Below are 12,916 nucleotides of genomic sequence, written 5' to 3'. Positions count from 1 at the left end.
GTTGTCAACAAGCTATAGCATTTGTACAAAAGAATGAGATTACTTGGGTAATTTAAATGGTAATATAGCACCGGCACTGACATAGTTCCTACTGACTACTAAAATCACTTTGCTGTGTTTCGGCTTGTATATCTGTTGCCACGGTTACTCATAAGGCCTTTGTATACTGTGCTCTGCCTCTTTGGGTAGAAAAAAATACTTGTCATTGTTAGGAATTTTCCTAAAGCAAGCTCTCTGCCGACGCAAAATTCCCAATCAAGCCAAATCACAACAAGCCAGATTAAAAAATATCCAGGTTTAATGGGATTCCTCGGATGGAACCAAGAAGCTGCGAAGGCGACCACCGGGAGGAGAGGAAAGAGACCATGAGGAGACTTTCTGGGGGAGCAGTTTAAATAGACTGGGGGAGTGGTCAAGATTTTGGCAGACTGTCTTGACTCTCCTCCGGGGAGGTGTCAAGGTTTGGCGGGCATAGGGATGGGTTCTCCAAAGATGGAGGCCAGAGACCTGGACTTACAGTCATTGTCTCAAATCCTGAGCTTTAGTCCTTGGTTCTATAAGCATTTGATGAGCACTCATTAGTATATATCACAGGGCTATAAAAATAGAACCTGTGCTTTGTGTGTAACTGCTTGGAAAATATAGACATGTAAGCAGGTTATTGAATCATGCTGTGTTAGTATCTGTAGCAATACATGTCTTACTGATGATAATCCAGGGGTATATCTAGAACTTACACAAAGAGCACCTAGCTGAAATGTAAGGAATCTGGGGGTGGAGTGTCTCAGTATAACACTTGCCCAGCACAAGTGAGGCTCTGGGTTCATCAGCATAGTGCTCATTTTCTCTAGCCTCAAAGTGGAAAATAGGAAAATCATCTCGTGTGCCTTAAAAGAGAAGTAGGATGCAGCCAGATGGATAAGCAGAGACTAGCCAGTGGGCAGTGAGATAGGTGGATGCAGGGTGTCTCCTGCCTGGTCTCCAGCAGCACCAAAGGGAGGCAGTGGCTCTAGAAAGGGAATAGGTTGCAGGCCGGTGAGTCAGGAGTGATTGATGCCTGCTGAGCCCAATGAAGCTCTCCTTAATGTAGAATTAGTCTTGAAGGTGGGGAGCCCCTAAAGGAGTTTAGTGAGGGAGCTATGTGATGGAGTGCTGAGGAGAGTAGGCTAGGTAGTACCACTGTAGGTTCAGTAGGAGACCAGATAAAGGGCAACAAGTCAGTGAACTTAGCAGATGAAATAGACTCTGGCAGGGCAGGTAAAGGTGTACTGGGTCATTGGTTGTAAATGTGCAAAATAGTAAGAGGAAAATGGTTTGTGAGACATTTACATTTCTAGCCTTAAACGAAGGAAAAGGGAGCTGGTTAGGTGAGGAGAGAGTAGAGAAAAAGTTCTTTTCGGTTTATGTGTAACCTGAGACTGGGATTCCTGAGAGTTGATCACTGACTGTCTTCCTGACTATCACTCACTACCTCCTTGTATTAAATTGGGCAAATGAGCTTTGTATTTTGTTTTTTTATTTATTTTGTTTTGTTTTTTGAGACAGGGTTTCTCTATAGCTTTCTTTTGTGCTGTTTCTTTGGTGCTTGTCCTGGAACTTGCTCTGTAGACCAAGCTGTCCTCAAACTCACAGAGATCTGCCTGTCTCTGTCTCCCGAGTGCTGGGATTAAAGGCGTGCGCCACAACTGCCCGGCTTGAATAGTTTTGGAGTAGAAAATGAATCAATACAGTCTAACCTAGAACTGGACCCAGCATGCTATCAAACTGACCCACCAGACAAGATATATGCACCAGTGCAACAGTGGCAGGACAGTTCTGGGTGGAACCAACGTCTTTGGGATTTTTAGGCTTGTCCCTGGTGTGAAACCCATGGCTGAGAAGGTCTTAAATTCTAATGGGAAACCTTTTCTTGTTTTGTTAAATAGTTCTGTTGTCAAGCTGCCTTCTCAATAAGTGTGTGTGTATGTGTGTGTGTGTGTGTGTGTGTGTGTGTGTGTGTTTATACATTTAGATTTGTGTTGCTTTCAACATTGGTCAGCAAACCTTTTTGTGCTGGACTGTGGTTAATACAGGGGCTCATTACTGGTCCAGGTGCTGATAACAAGTGAAGAATGTGAGAACTCAGCTCTTAGTGAGTCCTCTGTATCGCTCCCCTCCACGTTGTGGAAGAGCAAGTGAAAAGAATGGAAGAACCAGAGGGTGGGGGAGGAGCTGGGAAATGTTGTTAGGAGCTCACAGTCGCTGTGGTCACCTGCACAGGACAGTGTTGTTAGGAGCTCACAGTCCCCTGGGTTTACCTGCACAGGACTTGCACAAGATGAAAGCCATCAAGACTCCAGCGAGGACTGGGGAGGGGCTCATGAGGTTCCACCCTTAATTGAGGTGATGTTGACGCAGCTGATGGCTGCTGTAGGAGTCATTTTCTGTGATGGTGTGGCCATTGAGGTTTTCATGCTTCAGTGGAGAGCCCCACATTTTGTGTATACGGATAGCACTAATTATACTCAGTGAGGTTAATAAAAAATGTACAAAATTGATAGATCTAAAAAATCTGAAGTTAGGAGGAACATGTGTTAGCAGGGGCTGGGTGAGTTATAGGGACTAATGGTGGGGGCATATGATCACATTGTATCCAATATGAAATTTTCAAAGAACAAATTTAAAATATTTTAAAAAGTGTTGGGCAGATGAGGTGACTTGCTTGCACTGTGAAGTGAGAAGAAGCCTTGTCTGTCTTGGAGTGGTGTGAGCATGAGCACAGTGGTGTGTGTGCTGCCTTTGTAGTAGCATGCCCTGGGAAGCAAGCATATGAGCTGCCATTGTGTGTCTAGTGAAAATGTTGTGAAGATTTCTTAAGTTCACAGACACATCCCGAGATACACAGCTGGAGTTAGCAGTGTAGAGATGGTAGTTGAAACAATGAGACAGAGTAATTTAATCCAAGGAGTATGTATAAAGTGAAATGACCAGGCCCGCTTAGAACAATAAGTAAGAATCAAGTCTGTGAGAACGAAACTGAGTTCTATTAATTGATTGGCTGCTAAGTATTTATTAAGTTGCATTCAGAAAAGAAAAAAGGTGAACAGCCCAAATTTTAGCCTTTCCCAAGCTTGTATTGAAACCAATTGGTTCATGAGAGTTACCAGCTTCAGCTGTCTCATTCCTGGTGACACCTTCTGTGTGTGTGTGTTTGTGCGCACATGCGCGTGCGAGTATGCAAGTGCATGATGTGGATCTGTAAGGCCCCAGGCTGTGGCGTGCTGAGAAAGCAGTGTATGTACACTGTCTCAGGCATTCTGTTCTAGCACTCAGTTAGAGAGAGCAGCTAGCTAGTCATCCTGGCGCCTGTTGAAACAGAGGCACTCAAAGTAGGTTTGGTCTTTGGGGGGCCCTGCCTTTGCTAATGTCAGTGTGCATTTTTGAGGTATTTTAATTCTCCAGCTGCTTTCACATTTGCTTTTCTACTCTCACATAGCTTGTCTTTCCCTGGGAACAAACTGTGTGATGGTTGGGAACTCCTGTGTTGTTCTAGCCCCTGTATTCCCATGAGGCACAACACAACACACACACACATACACACACACACACACACACACACACACACACACACACAGAGCAATCACTTCTGTGATCTCACATCTCAAGTTGTCAGTACAAAGAAAGGGACTAGTGTGGTCACTTTGAAATAGGAGACAGCATAATGTCTACTTTAAATAAACATGCCTGAAATTATAAACCATAGTCAGAATGACAAAACTAGATTTTCTGGTGGCCATAAGAGACAGGTATGGCTGTAATGGATCAGTGTGTAGTGTGACAGCAACTGCTTCCCTTGCTGCGCTGGGGCATATTTTACTATTCTGTGAGTCCAGCCGCTTGTAGTGGCCGCTATGGTGGGCATGATAGCTTTGCCGTTACGTTTTCCCTGGGGTTCATGTGTAACTGTGAGGCAGTTACTCATTGTCCCATCAACTGCATGGAGGCCATTCCCAGTTAAGGAGGAAGGGTGTTTGAGACCCAGTACCAGTCTGTTGGCAAAGGAATGGCCATCCAACCCAGATCCGTTTGTTCCGTGGCCACTCACTGGACACTTAAACGGCTGTCAGTTGTCTTCAGATTGGGAGTTCTTGGTGTGAGGGTGGAGCAGGTATGTGTGGATTAGCATACACGCAGGATTTCTGTCAGATGATTTTTTTGGACACCCAGCTGATGTCTTTGTCTACATTACTAGTCCCACTCTCCTGCACGGTGCTGTGGTCTGCTTACATCCTAGGAAAGAAAGACACTTAGAGCACTTTGGGGCTGCTGCTGGTTGTATCTGCTGTGTAGATCCTGATTTCATTACGCTCATATATTTTATCATTTACTGTCTCTCCCAGTTGTCAGAATTATAACAACTAAATTTTTATTGTAGATGCAGTAAAAATCACAACAGTATCATAATTTTTCCAAAAGTTGTCTATATAATTTTCAACGTTGTATAAATTCAAATTCCCAGTTCACAAATTTTGGTGTAAGTTAGATTTTTTTCATAGTTTATAAATTCTTCCTACAAAATTATCTCTAGAAAATGTATATATGTTATTTAACAGTGTGTTTTCTACAGGTTCTTATTTTCATATTTTTGGAGTTAAAATTATTAGCTGAAAATTTCTTGTTACTTTAAAATGATGATAATAATTCAATTTTGAACTCAGACTATTAGCTCTGAATTCTTTCGTTGCATAGAAAAAGGAATTTGCTGGTGCAAGACTCAAGCTCACGTATAAATAAGTAGCCTCTAAAAGATTCTGTTCTGTGAGCTTATCCAGTTACAAAGCTTAAACTCACCAAGTTTGTATTTTTAAAATGATAAACAAATCCTTTAAGTTAGTTTTTCTTGAAGAAAGTTTTAAAATTCTAATCAACTTTCAAATACTCGCTCAAGCCTTCATTGCGTCGCTTGTTGGCATGAAGGAAATGTATTTCTCATCCCACAAGAGAGGTTTAGCATGCACGTTAAATAGCGTGTGGGAAAAACAGCTCACTTGACCAAACCAGGTTTTTATATCAGACCTTTAAAATTTCAACAGAATTTAAACATTATTTAGATAAAACAATCATGTTACAAAGACGACTTTTAACAGGATCAGGCCACCCACAGTGTGGCCATGGTGTGCAAGCCACCCAGTGAGACGAGGTGAGTTTTTCATCTTTGCTTAAAGTATAGTCACTAGACCAGATAATGTAGAAACTTTTTACAAGCAGGTCAGACAGCTGAAAGCAGTTTATCCCCCCCCCTTTCCTCATAGCTAATTAAAATAATTCACATGTTTCAAAATTTAAACTATTTTTTGTATAGCAAATTTTGCCTTAGAAAAACAGCATTCATTAAAGTGATACATATAATTTGTGCTTTTTAAAGGAAAGAATCTTATGAAATGTCCTATTTGTACCTAATTTTATTAGATTCAGCTGACTTAAGAAACAGTAATGACGCTGTGTTAAGGTTTTGTCATTTAGGTTTATATAATTCTCTGGGCCTGCATCATAGAGGGATAGATAATTCTGTAAAGAAATAGGGTTAGTTGTCATGACTTTTCTTAAGAACTTCTTCTGAAAACAGTTTCCCTTCTCTAATTTATTACCTGATAGTTTGATATAGAATTAATAGAATTTAACTGGTGTGTGTGTGTTCCTCATTCTCCAAAATAATGAAATAGCCTAAGCACCCACAATTGTTAAAAAAATTTAGACGAGTAGATAAAATAAGTTTAGATTCACACTGGAGAAAATTACTTAGGCTTGGTAAATATTGTTGCTTTTAATTAAATACCATTCTTAACATATGAAAGGACTTATAAACCAAATTTCATTTTAGTAAACTGTGAAAGATCTCTATATAGGTAGCTTTTGTGTTCAGATTCAGGTCACTGTTACCTATGTTCTTTTTTCTCTGTTGAAAACAGGAGCAAGTAACACTGCTGACACATTATTTCAAGAAGTGTTAGGTCGAAAAGACAAAGCAGATTCCACTAGGAATGCCCTCAATGTGCTGCAGCGATTTAAATTTCTCTTCAACCTTCCTCTCAATATTAAACGGAACATTCAGAAGGTAGAGTATGTGCAGCCATAAATGTTGCCCATGTTAAAGCTGCGTTAAGGTGTTTCAGATTAACCAGTGTGCTTACTGCTCTTTCCTGACGATCTCATGGTGTTTCTTCTTTTCAAGGGGGATTATGATGTGGTTATTAATGATTATGAAAAAGCCAAGTCACTCTTTGGGAAAACAGAGGTGCAAGTTTTCAAGAAATGTAAGATTTTTTTTTTTGTTGTTACTTCTAGACCTTTCCTTTGCTTTTGTAAGAAGGATGTGGGGTGTATATTCTACAAAGAGTGCTGCTTGCATCTTAGATCTCGTTTATGTGGTGCTGTCTTTAAAATGTAAAACAACTAGTTCAAAATAAGCTCACAAGTTTTCTTACTGCCATGTAGTGGGAATGAGCACATATGGAGGGGGCTGGTCCTAGATATTCTGCTGTTTATTAACCACAGTGCTAGTGAAAGCTTTCATACTGGAAGGAAGCAGTGACAAGCATTTTAGAGATGTGGAAACATGCGTTTCAGTCTTCCCTCTTCAAGCTGAAACAGTGTATTTATGAGTTCTAATCTTACTCTAAAGCAAACTCAATACTTCTAAAAATTACTTTGAATCCCAGGTTTACAAAAGAAAAGCTTAAATATCTTATGGTTAAAAACTTATTAACTAGGAGAAATACCATAGATCTTATTAAATTTAAAAGAATGAAACCCATAAGGTCTCAAAAAGCAGAATTTATTTCTTTACTGTGGTGAAACTTACATGCAATGAAATGCACAGACCTTACGTGTTACAGGTCACTGAGTTCTGGCGAATGCTTGCGCCTCCCATGCACTTGGGATGGTATGTTTTGATCTCTCCACAAAGGTCCCTTGTGTGTCTTCTCAATCAAAAAGCAACCAGTATTCCACTTTCTGAAATTTGATTTTAAGTTTAGTTCTGTAAATCTTGCATCTTTTAAAAATAGATTATGCTGAAGTAGAAGCAGGAATTGAAGATCTAAGAGAATTACTTCTAAAGAAATTGCTCGAGACTCCATCAACCTTGCATGACCAAAAGCGTTACATAAGGTAAACCTTGTGCAAGCATTATGACAGATTGTGTCTATGTATGGGATACATTGTGAGAGCTGCAGAGCTTATTTGGGGCATTCAGGGAATTAATCAAGTAGTGAAAGGGAAGACAATAGAAATTTGGAGGTATTTGGTATAGGACATGAACATTGCTTGAATATGAATATATAGGGAGCAGTTATGAGAAAGAAAGATGACCTGCCAGGCTGACAAAAGGAAAAACAATCTCATTGTGCAGTCACCTGTTTCTCCATCTGACTTCCAGATGGTCTGGGTGCTGTACCCTGCAAATGCCATGCTCCATAAGTAGGTGTTCCACTGTGGGAAATTAGAGCTCAGGGATGGCTTGATGGTAGCAAAGGGTATGCACTTATTTTCTGCTGGGCTATCATAAGTGTGGTCTGTTTTCAGAATAAGCTGTTATTTCCCAAATTCAATGACTTTAATTAGTGAAATTTACTAAAAATTCAGTAGCTTGAAAATGAAATAGACTCCATATTTGTGTACATTTGCCTGTGGCCATTGAAAATACTGTCTTTATGCCTGGGAAGATGGCCTGGCCCCAACACTGTTGGGAGGGACTAATGACCTGCACTTAAATGTCTTCTAGTGATGGGAGCGGTGGGGGCAGATGTAGAACAGGGTTTAGCAATGGAGCCGAGAGCCCTGAAATTGACTGCTGCTGTTGCTGCTGTTGCTGTTGTTGTTGTTGTTGCTGCTGCTGCTGCTGCTGCTGCTGCTGCTGCTGTTGCTGTTGTTGCTGCTGCTGCTGCTGCTGCTGCTGGGAAATGCAGGCTGTGGTCACACTGGACTGAATCCTGTGTTTTCTTTCTGGCCAAAGGGCCCAAGTGGGCAGAGGAACCTGGGCTTGTCCAGCACACACAGCCAGGACACCTGCTTCTCTGGTGTCACAGCCCCCCTCCCCCTCCGCCGCCTTTCTTCAGCTGCCTGTCTGAGGAAATGTATACACAAGGAACTTTCCTGGATGCAGAGACAGTGGAAGTAAACGCGGCACGAATCAGCCAAGTACCTCAGAGTTTTGCTGTTCGTGCCTCAGAGGGTTAAGTCCCTTGTCACATGTGAGCAAGCTAAATTTACACTGAACTCCTGAGTCCACAATCGAGAAGGCACTGGGAAATCTGGTGATTAACTTTAAAAAATTAACATTTTTAGCATTAATAAATAGAAAAATCAGATCAGAGCCAGGTCAAGTGTGTTTGACTTTAATGTCTACGGTGATAGGGCCTGTGAGCACCAGGTAAAGCCAGACAGCCTGAGCACAGTCACGTGTATCAGATTGTGGCTGCCGTGCATGCTGCTGTGCTGTCTAACTCTCCCCAGGCGTAACTGAAGACACCCTCTCCTTGTAGCTCGGCCAGAAGCAGAGCGCCCGCTCTTCTCTCTGTGGCAGTGTGGCCCTGCTCCTGGAGCTGCTCAGTCACCAAAGAAAAAGGCTGAAAATGCTTTTAGGTTTCCTTTATTTTCCCCAGAATTGAGCCCATTCTCATTGAAAATGTGCCTCTTTAACTTCTAAAACACTTAATCTGTGCTTGTCAGAATTAAGATTCTTTACCTCCCTACCTTTCTAAAAAGCCTCTTCCAAAGATGTTCTCCAATATGTCATTAAAAAAAAAAAAAAAAAAAAAAAAAAAAAGAAAGGCAATAACCTCTACCTTCTGAACAAAGATCTTTGTAATGAAACTGTCAGTTTTAAGCTTTGTATTAAAAAGAAAAGAGATGTACTGGAGTCTAGAACAGAACATCACACTTTCTAACGGAAACATTCCTTAGGATTTTTGAGACAGAAACTTCATTTTTCTTCATAAATATTTCTAAGAGCCTTCAGTTTCATATTAAGCTGATAGAAGATTATTAAAAAATTCAGGGCCATACTGTATATGTTAAAGAGATTTAGAATTTTAGAAGTTACAAAGCAAATTTACTGGTCTCCTGCTTAAGGGCCCCAGTGCTACAGTGACTGCGTTCTCAGCCAGTATCTTCACGGTGGAAAGCAGCGGCTTCTGTAAGGGAACACTGCTCTGTGTTGCTGTGGACAGAGAACTGGGGGTGGGGGTGGGGGGTGAACGGAAGTGCTAGGTGCTCTGCAGTGTCCAGATGCACAGCAGCCATACAGACAGGGAAGTGCTAGGTGCTCTGCAGTATCCAGATGCACAGCAGCCATATAGACAGGGAAGTGCTAGGTGCTCTGCAGTGTCCAGATGCACAGCAGCCATACAGGGAGAGGGTTGCAACTGCTGTTCTCAGCGGGAAAGAACAGATCGTGTGTTCTTAGGAGAGTAAAGACACAGACTACTATTTGCTGCATTTATATCCCAGTTAATAAAAGAGTCAAGCTCTGTGGGAGAGGAAAAATCAGATTGGATTTGGGGAGCTTGTTTGGATTAAATTCCTCATAGTAAGCTAAATGTAATTTGTTGGAATGTGGTTTTCTTCTGAGGATTGTGTTCTCACAAATGAGGAAGGCTCTTAGGTGCCTTTTTTATATGGGTAAATCCTTCCTTTAAGTTGGCTTCCTCCCACTCAGCACATAGACACAACTGTTTGCAGCCCCTGGACAGTCGCAGGGAGGACAGACAAGCATCGCAGTGCTTGGCAGACAGAATCGCTACTCCTTGGGGAGTCAGGCCTCTGAGCCGTTAGCTCCTGAGGGTCAGGGTTGGCATGGGGCGTTCCTAAATGCATACCAGGATTCTGCTCAACATCGTGTTTGTTGTGAACTTATTACAAAATGGGTTTGTTTCTCCTCTGATTAGCTGCTAATTGAGATGTCTGAATAATGAGTACCCACTCCTGAAGAAATGCGGGCATGCCCCACGGTGATTAGGACTTGGCTAAGGTCACAGCTTGTAACCATCAATGAACATTTATCATGGACCACAAATTTTTTAACCTCAAGACAAAAGAAGCTGAGGGTTAGAAACTATTCTAGGGTGGTAAGCCCATTCGAGCATGCTTCTGGAGTTAGCACGTGTGTGTTATACAAGGGCTCAGAGCCAAGCAAATAATGTTTGACAGAAAAATTTCAGTTGAAATATATTTAAATTTTCTAGATGGATGTGGGTATTTCTTGTGCAAAGAAAAATATTTTAAGAACCATTGAAAGTTAAGAAAGTGTCCACTTGCACTACATTTCATCAGGAAGTTGTCCCTCGGTTGTGAATTAGTTTACACCCTAGAGGTAAGTACATATTGTTAGAGACCTTAAGTTTCAATGGCCTCTAACATAAGTCATCTCAGGACAGTGTCACATTGCCATCCAGTGGCCGCATTTCATACCAGAAAGGGGGAGATTTTCCACTCAGTGCCCTCTGCTGGCTCCCACCTAGGTTAAATGAAATAACTCTCAAGTAATAGAAACACATGAGAGAAGTGACTTTAAATGTAAAATTAATTTTTCCTCTTCCTCACAAAAAAAAGAACAACACCCACCCCAGGTTTAGGTTGAAGAGCTTTCCATGATAAATGCTTGCTGTAATGTGGTTTATGGGAGTGGAGTGGAGTAGAGGGATGGCAGTGGGTCTGCTATGGTTGATAATTGGGAAGTGGACTTGCTTCTGAGCACTACTGGTCAGCTGGATTCTCCTTCCCCCACTCTCTTTAGCTTTCTCTTTGTCTCTCTCCCTCCCTCTTTTCCTTCTCCCTCTACCTATCCCTTTTGTTTTTCTTTCTTGTTTTTCTTTAAATAAGAAAGTGATAATAAGTTTAAATGTGAAGTGTTCTAAGTGTTCTTGACTTACGTCAAGAGATAAATTAAAAGTCTGCAGCTGGGGCTGCAAAAATGGCTCAGTTGTTGAGAGCACTGGCTGCTCTTCTAGAGAACCTGGGTTTGATTTCCAGCAACCACATAGATGTTCACAGCTGCCTGTAACTCCAGTGCCAGGGAACCCAGGACCATCTGTGGAACTCCACAGACACCAGGGATACTATATACATGATATAAGCATGTGCGTATACATTAAATTAAAAAGGAAAAAACCCACAGCTTTATCATTTTCTGTTGAGTGAAAACAATTTAATGTATTTCATTATGAACAAAATATTAAAGGCAAATATTGACAAGTGCTTTTCTAGTTAGTTGAGTTTTAGTTTTTCTTTAAAACGTGGTAGTGCTGACACACCAGTCGTTGCCTTTGCTTTTATAACAGGAGGCCTCTTGCCCTTTGCTTTTTCAGGTATCTCTCTGATCTCCATGCACCTGGTGACCCTGCCTGGCAGTGTATCGGAGCTCAGCACAAGTGGACGCTCAAACTCATGCAAGACTGCAAAGAGGGCCACATGAAGAGCCTAAAAGGCAAGAGATTCTCTTCCAGCTTACTTGTTAATGCTTAGTAGTTAGTAGAATGGTGACAAGATTTTTCTTTTTTGTTTGTTTTGTTGTTATTGTTTGTTTTCTGTTTTTCGAGACAGGGTTTCTCTGTAGCTTTGGGGCCTGTCCTAGAACTAGCTCTTGTAGACCAGGCTGGCCTCGAATTCACAGAGATCTGCCTGTCTCTGCCTCCCGAGTGCTGGGATTAAAGGCGTGCGCCACCACCGCCCGGCTTGAGATTTTCCTGATATTGGTAGCTGTCTTCATTGCTGGTGGCACTCTACCTAACCATGGGTGCCAAAAATAAGAGAGAGCACTCTTAATAAATCTGTGTTTTTGGTTGTCTAGCAGTATTGGCAAAACTTATTTTATTTGATGAGAGAGTTAAATTTTACAAGGGTTGACATGATGCATGATGCTGTAGAAGCTGTACAAGTCCTTGATTAGTTCCCCTCTTCATGAGGCCTGTTGGGGTCGCCTGTGGACTAGGTGGGAACCAAGTGCTAGACAGACAGTGGTGTAAGAGAAGCAGGCCTTGCCTCCTGGGGTCCCTGGAAGAGGAAGGGCCATGTGCTAACGTGCAACTAAGCAGTTACAGCGACAGTGCCCGGACAAGTGAGTAAAAGGAAAACGACAAAGCTTCTGAAGGAAGGTAGCCAAGAAGAGTATTTCAGACAGTTGGTTTTGACAGCTTAGAGAGGCTCCAGGTTAGCTAAGAATTGGAAGTAACTGCCAGGAAACCTCTAGCTTGAGAAAGGAATCACTGCCCAGGACTCTGAGGTAAGTGTGAAGAAAGAAATTAAAACTGTATTTGTGTGCAGGTTTGTTGACATTTCTTTGTTTAATTCTGTCACTCAGCAAATATATGTTGTTGATGTTGCTTAAGATACTGTTAGTTGTCAGTACAGCCCCAAGGGTCTGATTTGTGTCTAACATGACTAGGTGGGGTGCTGTAGAATATGCCATTTCCTAAGGTAAGACAAATTCTGAGTGGCGTGGTAGCTTACAGGAGCAAATTCTGATCCTAGCTTTGATGGTCAGTGAAGTGGTGTTGTGAGATCTCTATTGGGAGGAGGAAGAAAGATCTGAATGGCATAAAAAACTATTCTAGGAAGAACATAAGGGAGCCAGAGAGAGACAGCCGTGTGTTCTCTGTAGCTGGAACTGAGTGCTGATAAAAGCTACAAGAGTTCGGGCTCCAGTTAAGACGAACAAACAGTGGAGTTTGGTAGCTGCCTGGAGAGCTCACTAATACACAGCAGTCTTCCCGATGCTGCTATTTGTTAGATTTCAGTTGGAACACGTTCTTGCATTTATTCATGAAGATGGAAAGAGATAGAAAGAAAATCAAGGACAGAATCCTGAGGGGCCTCAGTAAATGGCTGGGAGGAGGAGAGAAGCCTGGACTGGCAGCCATGAAGAGGTGGCCACAGGAAC

The 12,916-nt window shown here is 41.9% G+C and overlaps 1 protein-coding gene across 1 annotated transcript in view; it reads left to right on the top strand.

Annotated features, from left to right (window-relative positions):
* The window catches only part of Exoc2 (exocyst complex component 2), a 162,982-nt gene that overhangs the window by 58,278 nt on the left and 91,788 nt on the right, over window positions 1-12,916 (top strand). The window contains exons 8-11 of the mRNA XM_038334501.1: window positions 5,949-6,094; window positions 6,212-6,293; window positions 7,047-7,149; window positions 11,346-11,464. Of these exons, the coding sequence (XP_038190429.1) occupies window positions 5,949-6,094; window positions 6,212-6,293; window positions 7,047-7,149; window positions 11,346-11,464 (450 nt within the window). The remainder of the gene's footprint in view (window positions 1-5,948; window positions 6,095-6,211; window positions 6,294-7,046; window positions 7,150-11,345; window positions 11,465-12,916) is intronic.

Source organism: Arvicola amphibius, chromosome 6 (assembly GCF_903992535.2).
Source record: "Arvicola amphibius chromosome 6, mArvAmp1.2, whole genome shotgun sequence".
Classification (NCBI taxonomy): domain Eukaryota; kingdom Metazoa; phylum Chordata; class Mammalia; order Rodentia; family Cricetidae; genus Arvicola; species Arvicola amphibius.
Note: the sequence above shows the minus strand (reverse complement) of the source record. Positions and strands in the feature narration are given on the sequence as shown.